This window comes from Mustela putorius, unplaced genomic scaffold, assembly GCF_011764305.1.
Source record: "Mustela putorius furo isolate JIRA1106 unplaced genomic scaffold, ASM1176430v1.1 tig00003909_pilon_pilon_pilon, whole genome shotgun sequence".
NCBI lineage: Eukaryota > Metazoa > Chordata > Mammalia > Carnivora > Mustelidae > Mustela > Mustela putorius.
The window spans coordinates 7,710,020-7,729,750 of NW_025422057.1; the positions used below are offsets into that span (position 1 = coordinate 7,710,020).

The following is a 19,731-nucleotide window of genomic DNA, read 5'->3' on the forward strand; positions in this document are numbered from 1 at the left end:
CAAATAAATAAATAAAATCTTAAAAAAAAAAAAAAAAGATCCCATTCTTTCCCCTCCTCCCCCAGCCTTCAAACGGCAGAGATCCGTGGGTCTGCGTCCCTGTCGTGAGGCGCCTCTCTGCTCCGCAAAGCAGAGCTGGTTCTCCTGGGGTCTGCAGACTCTTGGGGCTGGTGGGAGTGGAGCGTGGGGGGCTGGGGACAGCCCTTGAAATGGGATATGTGATTCTGAGTGTGGCCATGTTTCTGGAGATGGTGTTCTAGACTTCGATGGAATGTTCCAGAAGTCCTGTATTTCACATGTTTGTTGCCTCAGCAAATGCAATCGGTGCTTGATAAATATGTGCTTAAGGGTGTGGGCTAAGGAGAAAACACTTTTGTGTCTTTTGAGCTAATTGTGCAGCTTTTTAAATTTTGCCTAGCGTAAAGGAGGTATGCCCCAGCTTCTTAGTGCTTGCTACAAGACCACTGGCTTCTTAGCAGCCGTAGAAGACATAAAAATGATGCCAGTGGGTCTGTATCAGGGAAATGGTCCCTTCAAATCCTACACCTGTGAGTGTCTGGGCTGAAAGAGGTCGTGCCGGCTCCAGGTTTTACCTACAAGGAAACAGGCCCAGACTTATGGTGACTTGCCGTGGGTGACCAGCGAGGTTAGTGACCAGGACTGGAGGGAGAACATGCTGGGGAGCACTCGCTCAGGGGCCCCTGCACTAGCTTGCTGCCTCATTGGGAAGGTGGCACTTTTGTGGCTATAAAATTTCAAAGCACAGAGTAGAGGTTCCAGTCTTTTCCCTTTGATGCGCAAGAACAAAAGGGGCTTCCGTCTGCCTCCCCGCCCTATGAGGCCCTTTCCATTCCTCCCTGCTGTCTTAGCTTCGGCGTTCTGTGAAGGGACCAGCCTCCCCGACCGTCCGCTGCCCCACACTTGGCACCAGGCCAGCCTCTGCAAACCTGGTCCCTATCCCGCCGCCACCCCCCCGCCACTCCCTGTCCTCCCGTGGTGCCCGTCATACTTTGCAGCTACAGAAGAGGCGCCTGCAGGATGAATAGGGTCTGAATTCCAGAGTCTGAAATGAGACCATTTAAGACTCGAGGCCGACAAGGTCACTGAAGGAGGTACCTGCCTTTCCCCACCATGGCCACCTCCCACACGTCCAGGGCCGCCTGTCCTGTATCTCTGTGCAAATCTGTTCTTTAGAAGAGAGTTTCTGAAGGGATGGGAAGGGGCTGGGAGGAACGTCCAGACTGTCCGAGGCCAGGCTAGGGTGATGGTGGGCAGGGCTCCCCGTTGATGAGGTGCGAGGCGGGGTTGGGGGAGACAGGGGTCAGGGAGCTGGCTCTTTACGAGGAGCTGCGTGTCCTTGGGGAAGTACAGAATCCCACTGGGCCTCGGTTTTTTTGTCGTGAAATGCCTGGAGGAGCAGGTATCTGCGGTTTGGACTCCCTGGAGTCCGTCCGGGTGGCGACCTGGGGCCCGACTGCCCCCCCCCCCCGTCCTTGCGGTGTTCCAGGTCTCTCATAGCCTGAAGGACTCCACAGTCAAAGTCCCCAGGAACCCTCCACCAGTTCCTTTCAGCTCTGACCTCCCATCCGTAAAGCCGTTAGCTGAGCCCAGCCCTTTAGACCTTTGGCAACAGGCCCGTTTCTGGAAGACTGACCCTTCGTGGTAAGCACTGAACAGGTTACGGATGGAGGAGTCTTGCGAAGGGGCTGAGCTTTTCCCAAGTAGCACCTCCAGCTGTCTTAGACTCCCCAGGGCTCCCCATTTTGGTGTCCAGGGCACCCGAATAATCCCAGTCAGGTCTGCTTGTTAGCATCTCATTTCTGCCGTAAAACTGGGCTGTTCCCTCCTCCTTCTCTGTGCCGCCGCTTGCTGCCCCTGCTTCTTTGCATTCATTGTTTCAGATTAGTTGCAGACAGGAAAATAGGACACCTGTGCCTAGCATTCTGTATACATCGTAGGCAAGTCGGCCTGGAGCAAGGGTCTGAGAGCTTCTCCTAGAAGAATGCAAAGAACACCCGTACTAGGTCTGCCAGGTGCCAAATGCCGGATGAAGCTTTTTATATCTCCTATCTCATTTCCCCTTCACATCCACGTGAGGTGACACAGATGGTTTTGCTCCCATTTTACAAATGAAGGAATAAAGTCATAGGATGGTCAAGTCATTTTCCTGAGATCACACAGCTGGCAGGGAGAGGAGTCGATGGAAATGCAGGTCTGCCTCACTCCAAAGCCTGTCAACACTTTGGATTGGTCAGAAAACATTTTTGCTACATCCCAACTTTCTACCGAGTTGGGAATCATGCGGCCTCTAGACCAGATGCAAGGGAGGCTGGCTGTATCCTGTGGAGATCCGATCACAGAGGAAATGCCTGTTTCTTCCCTATTTCGTGGGACGTAAGACTACATACTGTATGGCATGAAAAATAGTTATTATTAACAACTATGTTGATAATGAATTTACAATATAGTCAAGGATGCTTTAAAACTAGTTTTTAAGAACTGCCCGTGTTCTCGCTGACACACATTTTGGGCACACCGGGAAGACCCTGCAGGTCGCACAGTTTGAAACCCCTGTTTTAGACAAAGCACAGATGAGGTGTCTCTGTCATCGCGGAAGGGGCAACCTGGCAAGGACATCCTAAGGACTAGGCTCTAGGAAGGGCTTTGCTCAAGGAAGCACTGAGGAAATCACAGCGGACCCAGAGCGAGGCAGGGAGAAAGGTGTCTTTATCAGGAAGTGGGGAGAATGGGGTCAGTAGTCCAGATAACAAAGGAGAACAGCTGAGGTTGTCATAAACCCACATTTTGCCAGAAAGTGACCTGGTGCATGACATTTGGGCAGTTATGTCTTGTTCGAGAACAGCTGCCATCTGGGTTTCCACCACTGTTTTGGCGTATCTGCTTTTGGCATTAGCCAAGGGGTTCTATTAGGCAAAAGCATTGATTCAGTTGGGTCTGGGTCTTTGGATGAATTGCTTTGGCCTCAATCGCTCATGATTCACTTTGCTCATATAAACACACTTTTTGGAACTTAAAAACAGAAAACTATACCGGTTTAACTTAGTAACACCTAGTGCTTATAACCTGTGGAAGAGTGTATCGGTTAGCTTCTATCATGTACCAAGCCCCCCACCCGCAAGCGCCGCCAAGCCACCATGTTGTTCCCATGGTGACGGCAGAGGTGCAGAGGGTGAGTGGGTACATGTGATGAGTCTCAAGGCCTGGGCTTGGGACTAGCATGTTGTCACTTCTGCCTCATTCCATCGGCTGAAGCCAGTCTCTACACTCAAGCTAAGGGGCGGAGACTTGTATCCCTGTCTTGTTGAAGCGGCTGCACAGTCATTCATGTGAAGGAAGGCAGACTGCAGGGAAACAGGACAGGAGAATTAGAACGATTTGCTCAATGTCAAAGCTGCATCTCCCACCTCCAGCACCCAGGCTCCAGTTTTGTGTGTGATCTGTTACTGTCAGGGATTTCTTTTGAGAATCCAGAGGCCCAGATCACTTCGGGGACTTGCCTAAAGTCTCCAGGTGGATACCGCTTTGGTGTCCTGGCCCACAGACCTGCTCACTGGCTTCCTTCCTCTGACTATAGCCAGTGAGGATCATTGAGGCTTGTTGTTTTATTCTGGTGATTGACTGCATTGTGATCAAAAGCTTAAAACTCCAGCTATAAGGTTGAAACTGGTCATCTGTTGTTTGTACAGGACTCTCCAGGCTTGCTGTTTCTCACTCTCAGGGACAATCTTCTATCTTTGAGTTAAATATGAGACATGTTCCTTCTTATACTTGTTGATGAATGTTCCTTGAAGAAATGTATTTCCATATGCGTAGCCCAAAGAGAAATGTCAGCAGTTAGACATGCTAATCAGAAGAGAGCCTTGTGTTTTAGTAAAGGTCACTTAAGACCCATCAAATTTTTTTTCCCTTAAAACATTCAAGTAAAATAATGTAATTAGCTATTTTTTTTCCTTTCTCCTCCCCGAGGGCAGATGTAAATGGTCTACCTAAATGAAGCTATTTATTTAAATCCATCCAGATTTCTTTTGAAGTTTTGTACATCTTTCTTCTGCTGTATCAGCTCATAGCTACAATAATTTAATAAGTTTTTCCTAGGGTGAAATTGGATGCCCTTTATCGATCTTACACCGAGGGGGCATTCAATTACTTACTCTAAAGTGGTATTTCTGGGTCTCTCAATTACAATTTTGTTATAAATGGCTTGCTAATGATGCTTGGGGTGCATAGGTTAATAGGGGGCATCCTAGCCAAGGCTGGGTAATTGAACGCTTTCTATTTTGGGATCAGTCATCTGATCTTGCACAGGGGTCCGGGTTCCCACACTTGCTGTCTGCCTCTATCGGGCACAGTGCTGAGCTGGGGCTGGGAAGCGAGCTCACTGAAATGTACACCTGAGTACTTTGGTTTAGTACCCGCACAGGCTTGCCAGGGGTCCTGACTCATCTGAGTCGACAGGCACCAAAGTGGGAACATTCCAGACAGGTAAAGCGCAAGGGATGTGTGCTGCTTGTTTTTTTTAAGGAGCACTACCTGAGTGTTCGGTTCCCGTGGCACTGTTCTCAGGACGGTCTGCGGCGTTTGGGAAAGGCCAGTTCAGGAGTATAACAGCAGTCCCTTTTCCCTTCAACACAGTCATATTAATTCAATTTTTCTTCACTGGATTATGTTGGTTAATACGTCTTGTAAAGGTCCTTTTGAGAGAATACGTGGCGTGCATGCTTTTTTGCACTTGGACAAACGTCAGCCTGAACTCCTACCTTCCAGACCCTACAGGATTTGGCTTCTGGTTCCTAGCCCCCATCAGTCCCAAAGCCCAGGGTTCTATCCTCCTGGGGGGGGGTGCTGGGGTTTACTCCCCAGCTTCTGTCCTTCACAGGGTCTTTACTTCTCCTGAGCCCCATGTGGCTGGCTTCCTTTTCATCATTCAGACGTTACCCACCTCCCCCAACTACTGTTCTCTGGACATCCTGCTGCCGGACCCCCTTTCCTGTTGGGATGCAAGTCTCACCTGGGGATGGAGGTCAGTGTACAGAGCACCCCCCGACTACAGCCCCTGACTAGATCTGGGTCTAGTGCTGCATTAGAGAAGGCCTGTCATCGCGGTTTCCCTGTACTTTCCCTTTGTGTTTCCTTCACAGCCTTCATCCGTGCCTGACATTGTCGTGGTCATTGGCTCTTGCCCTGTAGCCCCTAACTCCTGGGAACATACAAGCTCCAGGTGGGGAAAAGCCCCTCTGTCCTGGTTTCTTCTGTACAACTCCCATCCATTCAGCCATGGCTTGGTTTGGAAGCCTCAAAACCCCAGGCCCTGCACTGACAAGGGCCACAGCCGTGTGTGGGATATGGTCATAGGACTTATTTTTAATCGATATCGTCAAGGGGTGTTTCATACTAGATACTGGTCATATGTTTCAGTAAAACTTGTAGGGTAATTTTATATTGTTTCCCCATGACAACAAACTCCAACTCTCCAGACACCAGCTGAATTGCCCTACAATTCAGTTTAGTTCTGATCGTAACTACCCAGAGCTTGCACAGACCCCACAAGTTAAGGGTTCAGACCCCCAGGATTACCCCACTTCAGATGCCGGTTACAAGCCTCGGGGTCTGAAGGCTATCCAGCTTCTGTCTGATCTAGCTGCCAATTCCAAGGTTCCCACAAGGCCCTCCTTAGGCCTGATAATTCCTTATACCCATGCTGAGAATGCAGGAAAATGCCTTATTTACTATTATCAGTTTGTTATAAAGGATACAACTATGGAAGAGCCAGAGGGAAGACACGCCTGGGGCAAGACCTGGGGGGAGGGGCGTGGAGCCACCCTCCCAGCACCTCCACAAGTTCACCAGCTAGAGGGCTCTCTGAATCCTGTCCTTTTGGGGGTTTTTATAGAGGTTCTGTTACATAGGCATGATTAATAAATCATTGGCCTTGACAATTCACTCACTGGCCTCCCTGGAGGTTGGGGAAGTGGGGCTCTAAGTTCCAACTGTCTAATGGAGGCTTGGGCTTTCTGGCCATGAGCCCCATCCTGAAGCTATGAGGGGGGTTTCCCAACAAGAGTCATCTCATTAGCATAAATTCAGCTGTGGTTGAATGGGGCTTGTTATGAATAACAACAAGATGCTCCTCTCACTCCTTCACTGAGGAAATTCCAAGGGTTTTAGAAGCTATTTGCTGGGAACTGGGGACAAAGACCACATGTTTATTTTGTATTCTGTTCCCCTCTGTCTTCCGTTGGCTTTGGGTCTCCATGACCCAACCGCACCTCCAGCACTACCTGCCCCAGGCTTGCCCCTCAGAAGGGATCTGCCCAACAGAAGAACAAACAAGTGAATGAGTTGTCACCCCAGGTCTCAGCTCCCTGTTCTGTGTTAAGAAGTGAGACGAGTAGGTCTGGCCGGAGGGTGCAGCCTGCCCCGGGGAACGAATGCTTGGGCTCACCACGTCCTGGAGCCTGCCTCCCTGTGGAGACTGTCAACTTCCCCAACGACCCAGTTAGTTGGCTTGTAAGAAGAAACCTTTGTTTTTGTTTAGGAATATTTTGCCCATTCTGTTGGGTCCAGATTTTGTACATTCTTGTGTTGGAGCTTCAAAGACTCTGTTTTTTTTCTTTTAAAAAAAATCTAATTAGACTTTCTGCAGCCAGAGGCACAGAAGGGTGTGAACACACTCCCCACTGAGATCCTGGTTGGAGCCTCCTTTTAGCCCCACTCGGCCTTGTCTTCAACATGTAAAAAAAATGTTTTCTTGGCTTAGCGATAGGATTTCCAAGTAGGGGATCTTGCCCTTTTGTTTCTTTGGTTTGGAAGAATTGTTTGTACCAAGTGATGGGTCAGAGGTGGTTGAGTGAGTGGGAGGCAGGAATTGGAGCCTTGAGGTTCCTGTCACGTCCCTCCAACTTCTCTCAGAGATGAGCGGGCGGCAGAGCCCCGGGTGTTGGCCTCGTTCCAGAATAGTTTGCTCCCGCACACCCCCACTCCTCTGCTCTTCCCAGAACTGCCTTGACCCCAATCTCGGCCTCCCTTAACTAGCATTTCTCAAGCTGGTGCCTTGTGACATTAGTGAGAATTCCATGGCCAATTATGTTGTGGAAATGTTGCATCTTTTAGCTTTGTCCTGTGGACTCACAGGGATCATCAGCATATTCAAGGCCCCCAAAGTCCTGTTGTAAAGAAGTCTGATTGTGTTCATCTTACCTTTGCCTTGACTAATTTAAGCACAGAGCACATATCAACAAGATGCAGAACATTGAGAGGGAGACATTTTAGGAAGTGCTACTTGGCTTTTTCTTGGTCAGCCTATTTTGATAAAGCAGGGGCCTTTCTGTCCAAGAGAAGGGAAGGTTCCTGCTGGTGAGTCCTCATTGTTCAGCCTTCCAACCAATACGAGCAGGCTTTAATGCAGAGTTAGTTAATCCTACCTTCTCTGGGGACCAGTAGGATCGTTTGAGGGCTGTGTGTGTGTGCCAAGTTGGAGGTGAGTCTACGGCCTTTGGGTAACTCTCAAGCCCTAAGGAAAAATAATGGGATAGGATCTCCCATCTTTGATTCCACTTTGAACATTCTTGGCATTCACTGACAATTAAAAAACATAATCTTAATGGTCACTGATGATGCTGTTATGAATGTTGCCTACCTTTTAGGGGATGCAAATAACTATGGGTAGGCATTAAGCAAACTCTTTATGTGCATTAGCTAATTTAATACTGGCTTCAAGCTTGTAAGTGAGGTACTCTTGCCCTGATTTTACTGGGGAGGGAGGCAAAGCTCAGAGACGTTATATGGCCCCCTGGAGGTCCCACAGCTAGTTAGTGGTGGTCTGCCGTTATTGGAAATGAAGTCTCCTTTTTTGCTGTTTTTACAGCATCTACAAAGAAGTGTCATCATTTGGGCAACAATACATTTTCTAACCACAGAATTCTGTTAATGGATTTTTAAGAATCATGTTTTCCCCAGGATGATGAAAGTGAAAAATGATTTCAGGGTCTGAGTGTTATGTTACTCAGGGGAATACAGCACGTTGGGTTTAATTGCTTAATAACTTAAAGTCAAACGTTTTTGTTTTTTTTTTATATGATGCACTCTACTGAAGGAGAGAATCATTTCAGTGTTTCTAAATTTTCATTAACTTTTGCCTCCTAAACCGATAATAAAGGTTAGTTCTCGGTAACAGACTATGGGTGCTATTGGGAGAGAGGAAACATATTTTCTCTGCATACTCCTCTCCTCACTGAGCTGCTTCTTGGATATTTTGTGGATTTAAAAGCACGGATACTTAAGTTCATCTCTCAACTTAAAGTCACTGACCGTGCACGCATCTGGGAACGACTACAAAGTCTTGAGATTCGGAGATCAGTACTTAGCTGTGGTGTGGCTGGGCATTAGAGGATCTAGGGGCTGTGCAAAAATAAGGTGTTTGACGGGGAGCTCCAAAAGCTCTCCTTTTATCCCACGTGATTTTCTGTGACCCAGCAGAGAGACTGAAACCTAGGAGTGGAAAAGAGAACTTCTCTCCTGGGAAAGTGATCCCAGGGTTATGGCTATCATCACATCATGTAATAAAACCTCTTTTCTTTGTTGTTCAGGTAATCTGACATTTTAAAGATTTTGCTCCCCCCACCCCCGAGGAGGAAACATTTTAAAGGAGTGTGGGATGTAGAAGAAGAAATCTTCATGGGGCTCTCCAAGGATGGCGTGCCGACCCGTGCCTCACTGAGACCATGAGCCCTTCCGATCTCCTGAGTGTCTCCATGTCCTCCAGTGAGAAATCTTACACTTCATTTTGTGCCATGGGAAAAACCTGAAGGACAGACAGACTCGCTCCCACACTTTGGGGACTTTTTCCAAGCTTGCAGGGCTGCTTACAGAACATGACAGTAGGAGAGCACCTCTTTCTGTTGTCTTTTGGAGTTGAACCAAAGAAGGCCCTTCCTCTTTCTCCAGGGCTTTGGTGCCTGCTCATTTTTATATTCTATTTGTGTCTGTTGCTTGTGCCTTAAGACCATCTTATCTAATCAAAAGACATCCTTAAAGTTTTTCCAGCACTACTTGCACGCATCTGGGCTCCCCAGGGGCTCACCCATGGCTCTGGGGGCCAGGCGTCCAAGGGCATTACCATGAGGCACTGTATTAATTGCTGCATCCAGTTGTTGCCCAACAACGAGCACAAACAGCAGGTCGGCTGCGGAGGGGGCCCCCTTCACGGTCACCCCGAGTGTCCCGCCTGCAAAGGAGAGAACAAAATTGTGCTCCGCGTAGACGGTAAGCAGATGAACTTGCTTGCTGTCCTCGAGGTGAGGGCCGAGGGGAATGAGAACTGGGGCAGGTTTCTGCGCTTCAAGAAGGGGAAGCGATGCAGCCTCGTGTTTGGATTGATGATCATGACCTTGGTGATGGCATCTTACATCCTTTCTGGAGCTCACCAAGAGCTTCTGATCTCCTCGCCTTTCCATTACGGAGCCTTCCCCAGCAATCCCAGCCTGATGGATGGCGAGAACCCGAGTGACACGAAAGAACATCACCACCAGCCCTCTGTAAATAATATTTCGTATGTGAAAGACTACCCAAGCATTAAATTAATTATTAACAGCATCACCGCCAGGATTGAGTTCACGACCAGGCAGCTCCCAGACAGAGAAGATCTCAAGAAGCAGGAATTGCACGTGAGTAGCCTTGTGCTCATCTGGATTGATGGACGGATGGATTGATTTTTAAAAATAGATGCTTCCTTTTGCTGTCACCATCTTTGGGAAACACAGTGAAGAAAAATGACCAAAAAATTTCTGAGGTGTGCAATGAGGGTAGTTCGACAGCCTCACAATTGCGAGGGCACTGGGTGAGGGCTGTGTGTTCACGATGTTTACACCAAGGAGGAAATTCGAGGTATTGGATGCGAAGCTAGACACACCCAAGAGCCACCGCATCTCAGAATTCCATTGCAGGGACTTGACTCGCTGCCATGGTGGTTCAGCTTGTTTTTGTAGATCACCATCATCCTATTTCTGTTGTGCCCTAATTAGCATTTTTGTCTCTAATGGTCATTTAAATACACAACTAGGGAAGAGATTCCAACTGTGAAATTTAATTAGATTGCGGTGCGTGCCGGCGTGTGCGTGAAGGCTGGATTTTGAGGAAGCTTTTATCTTGTCTCTCCAGATTCTAGTTTTATTCTGGGCTAAGGAAGAACACGGCCTCGGCCATGCACCACGTTTGGCTTTATTTCAGTGTTTCCCCTTGTCACATGTGGACACCGTAGCGGGGCTCGGGGCATGACCGCGGCCTGGTGAGAACGTGTTTTTGCTAACTCCCCGCCTTCGTCTGTGTCTCCCTCGTTTTCTCTTTCGCTGCAGATGTTTTCGGTAATCCCCAATAAATTTCTTCCAAATAGCAAGAGCCCCTGTTGGTACGAGGAGTTCACGGGCCGCAACACCACCGACCCGTACCTGACCAACTCCTACGTGCTCTACTCCAAGCGCTTCCGCTCCACCTTCGACGCCCTGCGCAAGGCCTTCTGGGGCCACCTGTCGCACGCCAGCGGGAAGCACTTCCGCCTCCGCTGCCTGCCGCGCTTCTACATCATCGGGCAGCCCAAGTGCGGCACCACCGACCTCTACGACCGCCTCCGGCTGCACCCGGAAGTCAAGTTCTCCGCCATCAAGGAGCCGCACTGGTGGACCCGGAAGCGCTTTGGTGAGCGCGACGGGCGGGGCCTGCGTGTGGGCGGGGCGAGCCTTCCTGGCCCCACCTCCTGTCTCTGGCCTCAGTTTTTCAGCGTTGCTTCGCCCCTGTCGGTGGGGGGTGGGCGTGAAGGTGGTGGGGGAGGAGAGCAGGCAGGATGCTCCAGGACGCCAGGGAGGCAGGGCAGGAGGTGAGGAAATACCCCGAGAGGCAGAGAGCAGGCGGTTGGCTAGTTCCGGGCTCCCCGCACAAATACCCACGGGGCTGGATGCAACTCCCAGCCATCCGGAGAGCATTTACTGAGTGCCAGCTGTGCAGGGCAAGGGGAAGGGTGCAGAATAGTGGTGGTTCTTGCCCTGAAGAGCTTTGGTACACCTGCCAGTGGTGAGTGGTAAGTGCCAGATGCCAGGTGGGCATTTTTCTGGGGCTGTCCCCACCCCAACTCTGCAGTGTTGTCCCCAGGGCTCCCCACCCCAGAGGGACACTGCAGGAAGAAAGGTTGCCACATGGGGTGAGTTTCAAGCTTCTGGCTGGCTCCTTTGAGAGCTGTGAGTCTTTAGGCCTCATTTTTTGTCCGACCTGCTCTGTCCCTCTGCTTTAAGCTCAGAAGGAAAATCACATGGACATGATTCTGGGTGACCATGGACATGGCCCCCACCTAGCCTGAGCCATTCCACAGCCCTCGGGTCACTATTTCCTCTTCCTAACCTTTTCCCTTCTGCCAGGAGACGTTCGGTCACTTTGACAAATGCCAGAGCTGGGGCAGGACTCGAGGGCGTGTTTCATGTAAAGGACTGGTTTCTTAGAAGGGAATTTTAGAAGTTTTCCTTCGTGGAGCCTAAGTTGAGACCAAGTCCTGCTTGTTTCCTGACAAATTGACTTAATCAATTTGATGTTTTGATGTTCTTCCTGGAGTGAACGAACAGAAGGGTAAATGTGTCTTTTGTGGTTTGGCCGAGGCAGCTGTGGGAGCCTCGGCGTCATGTAGCGTGCTCTCCCTGCACAGGTCACCATTTGCCCTAATGAGAACCAGCTTCCTACTGGCGCAGGGGCGTGGTTGTCGGATCCTTTACTCAGAGTCTCCTGGAACCTCTTGCTCTTGTGCCCATGGGACATTTTCTCTCCACTTTCCGTTAACCTTGGTAGCTGTGGTTTGGGGGCAGTGTGCTGTTAATAGAGTTGCACGTGAAATTGACCCACTTTTAAGCCAAGGGGCAAATTTCAGCTGCAATGACCAATGGCAGAATAACTAGTGGGTTCAACCACGTGTCCCAGGATTCCGGGATGATTACCCTTGTTTGGATGGACAGACAAGCTGCTTGATCAAACAGGCCAGAGATAGAAGCTCAGATAAAAACTCTCTTTTCTGGGGAACTTGGAGGGCTAGTCTGTTAAGCATCTGCCTTCGGCTCAGATCATGATCCCTGCATCAGGCTCCCCACTTAGTAAGGGAGGCTTCTTCTTCCTCTGCCCCTCCCCTGCTCATTCTCTCCCTCTCTCTCAAATAAACAAATTAAAAAAAAAATAATAACCCTCCCATTCCTGTTTGATACACTGTGTGCGTTGCTGTTCAGCCACGCACCCCCCCCCCCAAGTGCACCTGTCAGCCAACCCCAAGCCTGGCCCTCCAAACAGATGCATTGATCGTTCTCTAACAGGTGTGTCATCCTGGAAGCTGCCACTTGCAGCTGAATGCTGGTCCCCACCCCCTGAGTGAGCAGGTGAGAGGACGGCCAGTTTGCAAATATTCTCACTGCGAGCCCCTTCTGGCAGCTCCCATGGGTAGAGCCTTGGCTGCTGCAGCTGGGCCCCTGGGGCCTTGACATCCCTCTCGGCCCCTCCCCAGGAGGCCACCCCCCAGCAGTGGCCACTTCGTCCTCAGTAACTCCTGCTTCTTGGTTCTCGTAGGGATTGTCCGCCTGAGAGATGGGCTTCGGGACCGCTACCCCGTGGAAGATTACCTGGACCTCTTTGACCTGGCCGCACACCAGATTCATCAAGGCCTGCAGGCCGGCTCTGCGAAGGAGGAGAGCAGGATGACTAGGATCCTTATCGGTATGGCTTCTGGGGGGGTCCCCAGAGGGGCTGCTCCGGCCTGGGGCCAGCTGTGCGTTGTGATCTCTTGGAGAATCTGATGCAGTTTGCATCGAATTTCCTAATGAGGGTCAGCGTCCCCCAACGAATCCTTCATACCTGGGCACTTTTCAAAGGGAACCATCTAGTACCTTTTCAGTGGGCCTTTAAAATGCCACAGAGCTGTGTACTCTGACCAATGTCAGATATCATGAAATTGGGAAGCCAGATGCTGGGAGAGGGGGCCCACTCCCACGGGGCACCCTCTGCTCTGGGGCTGGCCTGGCTTTTGCTCTGGCCCAGGGGACAGTTGCAGGATGCCTGCCCGCTTCCTAACCTGGCCATCGCTCTTAACACTATGTAAAACGTTTACATTACTGACATAGTTTCTGTAAAACAGAAATGTTTAATGGACTTTTTTAGTTCTGTGGAGGCTCCCTTGTACCTGAAATGATTTTTTCTAAAAATTGACATTTTTAAAAATTTAAGTTAAGCACACATGGCTGGGTTTCTTTTTATGATGTACTAATCTAAGTTTGGATGGAGGATCATAAGCACAGTTAACCAAGGAGTCATTGATTTACTGCTGTGGCTTTTCGAATCCTTGGCCCCAGGACCCTGGGAAGACAGAGGCCATCTCTCCAGAAACAGATATAGCCCTAATGCATTGTTGGTGACTAATTGCTGTTGAAAAAGCTGAGCCATTGTCAGGTTAATGCCTTTAGACATTCACAATGAGGTGGCTTGATTAATAATCTTTTTTTTTCTTTTTTTAGTTCACAAGAACGTTTTATAAAAAACCTACCTAATTTGTCTTGGATTCCAGCTTAGGAGAAGACATTTACCCACTTAGACCTTCTGAAAGAGTGAAGTCTGGCCACATATGTTCCTTAAATTTATTACCTGAGGCAGTAATCTGCTGTTTAATTTTCCTAAATCTATTATATTTTGATTCTCCAAATTTGATGACTCTGTTAGCAACCAAGAGGAATTGTAATCAACCATCTGAAAGATGGGTCTTTGCTCTTGACTCTTCCTGTCCTAGGAGAGAGGCTTACATGCCTAAGTCCTGATTTATTTGTTGTTTTGTTTTTTTAAGGCAAAGAAATGAAGTTGTGAGAGGCGGATGAGGTCCTATACCACCCCGGCCCTGATGTGAATTGGCTACTAGTTACTTTCTTGCACCCTTGGGTCCACACACCCCAGATCACAAGTCTAATTAATAGTTGTTATATTCATATATTTGCGTCATGTGACTCCCACACCGTATGCCTCTGGGAGAATCTTGTGTTCTTATGAAAGAGCTAAAAATATACATCTTAGGGCTAGGAAATTGAGCCCAAGATAATGAATGAAAAAGGAAAGCCTTAGTTTGGTTTTCTAATTTTACTTACTTCTAGATTTAAAAAGAAACATTAGAGAAAAAATTTGCCACTCTGGTATTTACCTAAAGCAGAGTTTGGGAAGTTTTATGTAGAGGAGAGGCGTGGGGAGAGCTGGCACCTAGCCACCAGCCTGCTCTGGGCCACGTGACGAGAGTTGTCTACGTGTTCCTGAGTTTAGCCTGCACATCTGTGCTATGGGCTGGTTGGACCAGCTCCATTCTGGCTCTTCCCAGGCCTAGAATTTGATTCAGCTCTGCTTCCGCTTCCTCTGATGAGCTCTTCGGGAGAGCAGGAGGATCTTCTTCTCAGCTCAGGGGTCAGAGAGAGCCTTTCCTCAGTGGTCTGGGCTAATGGCTGGGTGACAAAGGATTCGAGGGGCCGGGTTCTTGGGGGTGGGGCTCTAGACACACTGAAATGTCCCTGCCTGTGTTCTCATGGTGCCCCGCTCTGCCTGTCCACGTGTTCGCCTGGGGAGCTGGTTGTGTACGGAGTTGCCGCTTCCCTCTAGATTATAAGGTTGGAGAGGAGAGGGGGTTGGCTGTCTTATTTCCCTCCTATCCCTAGTGGCAAGCACAGTGCCAGGCACCTAGTAGACACCAGATGAATGCTTTCTGGATGAATGGATTTGAAATGAACAGAGGATGAGAGGATGGATGGACAGATGGATGGACTTGTGGATGGACAAATGTTTCTGTGGTTGTAGAAGTAGTCCGTTTATGATATTTGACAGAATTTTGTCAATTTCGTTTCAGATAGTTCTCTTGTTTTAATATTCTTGTATTCACTGTGAGTAGAATTTTCAAAGGACTTCTGATTGACTTGTCTCTTCTGTATCTTAAGGTATTATCTTTCAAAAAAGAGAAGAAAGGAAAGACCAGAACAGAAATGCTCACCTCGATGTGATTGCACATCCAACAGAATAGACAGGGCTGGCCAACTCCCTGCTTTATTGTGATGCACTCATCACTGATCAAAGACACTAGTCTTTTGGCTCAGATTTTCCCTGAATAAGTGACTTTGAGATGTATCAAATGCCCATGTAAAATGTCGGGAAATTGAATTTGTATGTAATTGATCGATTTGCTTTTCTTTCTAAACCTCTGATGAGTCTTCTGAAAAAAAAAAAAAAGTCAGGGAATTGGTTCAAGTATCTGAGTGAAAGATGTTGAAATGTGTGGATCTTGGTCGCATGACCGCCCTCGACTGCGTATCACATCTCATCCTTCATTCATACAGACCACAATGAGAAAGGGCTGGACCCATTCCCTGTCCACTCAGTCAGCGTGGACTGAGTGCCAGCTGTGTGCAGGGTGACGGGGCCTGTGGGCACGTAGGACACAGCACCTCTAGACGGAGGTCCCGTGAGCCTTCCTGTAAAATCTTCCTCTTGCTTGGTCTAGATCATGCCTGGGGCCAGCTGTGGGTTGTGATCTCTTGGAGAATCTGATGCAGTTTGCATTGAATTTCCTAATGAGGGTCAGCTTCCTCCAATGACTCCTTCATCCCTGATGCTTTTTCAAAGGGAACCATCTAGTACCTTCTCAGTGGGCCTTCAAAATGCCGCAGAGCTGTGTACCCTGAGCAATGTCAGATATCATGAAATTGGGAGGCCAGATGCTGGGAGAGGGTTTTTTGTTTTTTGTTTTTTGTTTTTTGTTTTGTTTTGTTTGGTTTTTTTTTTTTTTTTTTTTTTTAAACATCTCCTGGAGAGGAACTGGGAAGAAACAGGTGCTCACTGTTGCCCACATCACCTGGATTTCCAGACAGAGAGCGCTGGGTGGGGGCAGGGGAGATCGCTGGGGCAGAGAGGCCTTGCCAGCCACCTCTTGCTGAAGTCCCATGTGCTCCCGTTGGAGCCTGGTTTTGTCCCTCGCACAGGATGCCCGTGGGAGCCCCTCACGCAGCGCTGCTCATTCTCGGGGTTCTCTGCTTCCAGGGGAGGCCAGCGCTTCCACCATGTGGGACAACAACGCCTGGACCTTCTTCTACGACAACAGCACGGACGGTGAGCCGCCCTTCCTGACCCAGGACTTCATCCACGCCTTTCAGCCCGACGCCAAGCTGATCGTCATGCTCAGGGACCCTGTAGAGAGGTGAGCACTTTGGGTTTCTTGTATTTGGGGCGAACAGGCAGTTTTGAAGGACAGCCTGCCTTCTCATCACGAACAAGATCTTCCTTTTTTTTTTTTTTAAATAAACAAGCTTAACTTGCAATGTTACTGCTATTTCCTATGTAAATGTTATTGTTGGTGCGATCTCTACTGGCTCTAAACAAATTGAGGATCGTTTTCTTAGACCTTCTGACTGTGGTCTATGCGCCTTCAGCCTCTGGCCGGTTTGACCTGGGGACATGGGACCCTCCTTGGGGACTGTCAGGGCGTGTGAAACCCCCTTGGAATCAGGGATGTCAGGGTTTGCCGAGGGGTTTGGCTCCCACGATTCCTCATGTCCCGACCTAGGCTAGGGCTTTAACCCTGTCAGCTCTGAGTGTTCTGTCTCTAACTTTCCTGGGAAGACCGAAAGGAGGAGATGACGGGCAGGGCCGCTTTGCTGTAAGAAAGGCACAGCTCGTGTGAGACTGGACAGCGTGGGGGTGGCCGGGCCGGCACTGGCAAAGCTTGAGCCATAATGAAGCCGGTGGGGATGGCGGAAGATGGGGGCTTCCAGGACCTGAAAATCACTTAGCGGGATGGTCTGTGTGGTATAGTCCCATCAGAGAGGGGGGCCCTCAGGCCACTCCAGGACCCTCAAGGAGGAGTCCCCACCCAAGATGAGCAGTCCAACTCTGTGACAACACTCCTCCTGCTTTGAAATCAAGTCTGTCTCTTGGGAGCATCTTGCTGGATCCGTTTCTTCCCTGTAGAGCTGCAGAGACCCAAGGGTCACTCTCCCCAAGTGGGAGAGGCTGCCGGGTATTGAAGCAGACCCGGCCCTCTGTGTCTCGCTTTTCTACCTACCTCTTGTTAGGGGTGAATTGTGCCCTTCCTAAGGATGCGTTGAAGTTCTAGCCCCACCTCTCGTACGGGTGCGTGTGATCTTGTTTGAAAACAGGGTCTATGTAGATGGACTCATGTCAAGATGAGGTCCTACCAGATTAGGGTGGCCCCAACGCCGGGGGTTGGTGTCCTTATGAGAAGAGGACATTCGGACACAGGGAGAGCGTCATGTGATGACGGGGGCAGGATTGGAGGGACATGTCTGCAGGCCAAGGTACGCCTAGTGTTGCCAGCTGGCACTGGGAGCTGGAGACAGGCCTGGAACAGACCCTCCTGCAGAACCCCCAGGAGGAACCCCCCACTCGGATTTCAGACTTGCATTTTTCAGAAGTGCCAGAGACTAAATTCCTGCAGTTACAGGAATTTAGTGGCAGTCTGTGACAGTGGCCCCAGGAACCTAAGGGACCCTGAATACCTTCCCTGGATGGGTGCGCATTTCCTTCCGCACGTCCTTGCCAATGGCAACAATAAGACATGTGGGGGGATCTGAGGAAGTACTGGAAAGCTACAATGAGAACTGTTATAAAAAGCACCTATAGTCTCCCATCTGATAGCTGTTATTTATATCGGGTATGTTTTCTTCCAGACTGCTTACCTGTGCAGCTAAGTGCAATGTGTGTGTGTGTGTGTTTGTGTGTGTGTGTGTGTGAGAGAGAGAGAGTGTGTGTGTGTGGGTGTGTGACACACAATAGTAAGCACATACAGTCTCACATGTCACTTCATTTGTTTCACGCCGTTGCCCCCCAGAAGGACAGGCCTTCACGTCCCCGCCCTGCTTGTTCTCCCTGAATTTCTCTCTCTGTCCCTTCAGTAGAGCTCCCTTGCGGCTGTGAATGTGATCTGGTCAGAGGGGAGCTGGATTATCGGCCCCATCTCCGTCCCGGCAGCCCTCTTGGTGCTACGCCACAAGACACATCTATGTGCCCCAGATGGTTCCGCTCTGGTTCTGCCCCTCTCTCAGCCTCAGGAATCCATCTGGTCCGGTGCTGCAGCAGCCGCCGCCCTCGGCACAGCTCGCCTCATCCTACCTGCTAGTTCCCGCACTTTGGAGGCAGGAGTTTGGCCCTTCTGCTCACGGAGTGGGTTGGTCCCCCTCAGGCTAAGAACAGTTGACACAAACCAGTGGTGCTCTCGCATAGACGTGATTATGTAACTGTCAGCCTTGAAAGGAAAGGCTCAGTGACTAAGTGACCCCTCGCTGCCCACTGAGGTGTTTTCACAGCTGCTCTGCCTCCCTCCCCCAGACAGCCCCCAGCTGTAGTTCACAAGGTTGGAACATTCTCTCAAGAGTGCGCTTTCTGCTCACTGAATGTCTTCCTGTCACATCTCCCTGGTTCCTCGTTCTGAGGAAGGTCACTCTGCGCCTCAAACTCAGGGGGCCCAGACAGTGAAAACTGTGACATTTTGTCACTCCCTGGGCGTAGAGCAGTGGGAACTGGTCTCTGGGCTGTCTCGGTGTGTGTCAGTCCTGTTCTAGCCTAAGGGCATGGGGAGCTCATGGCTGGTTGCAAGACAGGAATGGCTGTGGTTGTTATGGTCTGTGGATCCAGCTGGAGCAAGCGGGAATGAGCTTCAGGTAGGGAAAAGTCATTCTGGAGGAGGTAAAGCCAGACTAGGTTTTGAAGGATGAGTAAGAGTTTGCCAAGTCAACAAAGAAGGAACGTGGTTGAGAGGAAGAAGCATTCTGAGCAGGCAGATCAGTGAGGACAAAGGTGAAGACCACAGGCTCTCTTGTTGGAGAGCAGAGTCACCTTCCCTACATGTGTCCCTCCCTTTCTGCAGTCCCGATTCTACCTCTGAGAACACAACGGCCATAGGCGAGCCTTTGAATGGGGAGGGCCATGGTGCCACCCAGGTTCAGACAGTGAGCCAGAGGCACGACCTACCCAACTTGCCTCTCAGACCCAGCCAAAAGCCTGCCTTCCTTTAGAAGGCTCAAGGGCCACAAGATGTCACCAAGTAGTCACCCCTTTGTTTGCTTGCTTGCTTTCTGGGTCAAATACTCCATTTATTATAGGACCTGAAAGTGAAGATTTCTTGCCTTTCTCATCTTCAGTGGTGAAAGTTCATCAACTCAGACATTATTTTGAGCCCTGACCACACACTGGGCATGGTGCTGGGTGCTGTGCACGCACATGTCCATGAAGGCCCACCCAGGGCTTACCCTCTGGGAACAGGTACTTCTACATAGAAGTGAGGCCCTCCCTCTCTCACAGTGGACGTGGTGCCGAGAAGGGGGTGGTGGGATGCCGTGGTGGCAGTTGCCTCAGGAGGCTGAGCCAGTTGTTAGGGTGCCTGCTACATTAGCCATCAACTGCTATGTAGCAAATCGCCCCAAAACTTAGCAGCTTAAAACACTACACACTCAGGATTACACCATTTCTGTGGCTCAGAATATGGCACAGTTTACTGTGTCTTCTTCTTCAGGATCTCTCCCAGGCTTGCAGTCAGGGCTTCTGCACGGTGGTGCCTCATCCAAAGGCTTGACTGGGGAAGGCTCTGCTTCCAAGCTCCCATGCTCTCAAGCTCACTGGCCAAATTCAGTTCCTCAGTGGCTGTTAGAAGGAGGGCCTCCATTC

General features: G+C 49.8%; 1 protein-coding gene across 3 annotated transcripts in view; it reads left to right on the forward strand.

Annotated features, from left to right (window-relative positions):
* Positions 1 to 19,731, forward strand: part of CHST15 (carbohydrate sulfotransferase 15) — a 75,251-nt gene that overhangs the window by 33,507 nt on the left and 22,013 nt on the right. For all 3 annotated transcript variants that reach the window (XM_004751755.3, XM_013055724.2, XM_045069000.1), the window contains 4 exons: positions 8,607 to 9,683; positions 10,371 to 10,710; positions 12,607 to 12,753; positions 16,093 to 16,249. In XM_004751755.3, the coding sequence (XP_004751812.1) occupies positions 9,138 to 9,683; positions 10,371 to 10,710; positions 12,607 to 12,753; positions 16,093 to 16,249 (1,190 nt within the window). In that variant the 5' untranslated portion in view covers positions 8,607 to 9,137. The remainder of the gene's footprint in view (positions 1 to 8,606; positions 9,684 to 10,370; positions 10,711 to 12,606; positions 12,754 to 16,092; positions 16,250 to 19,731) is intronic.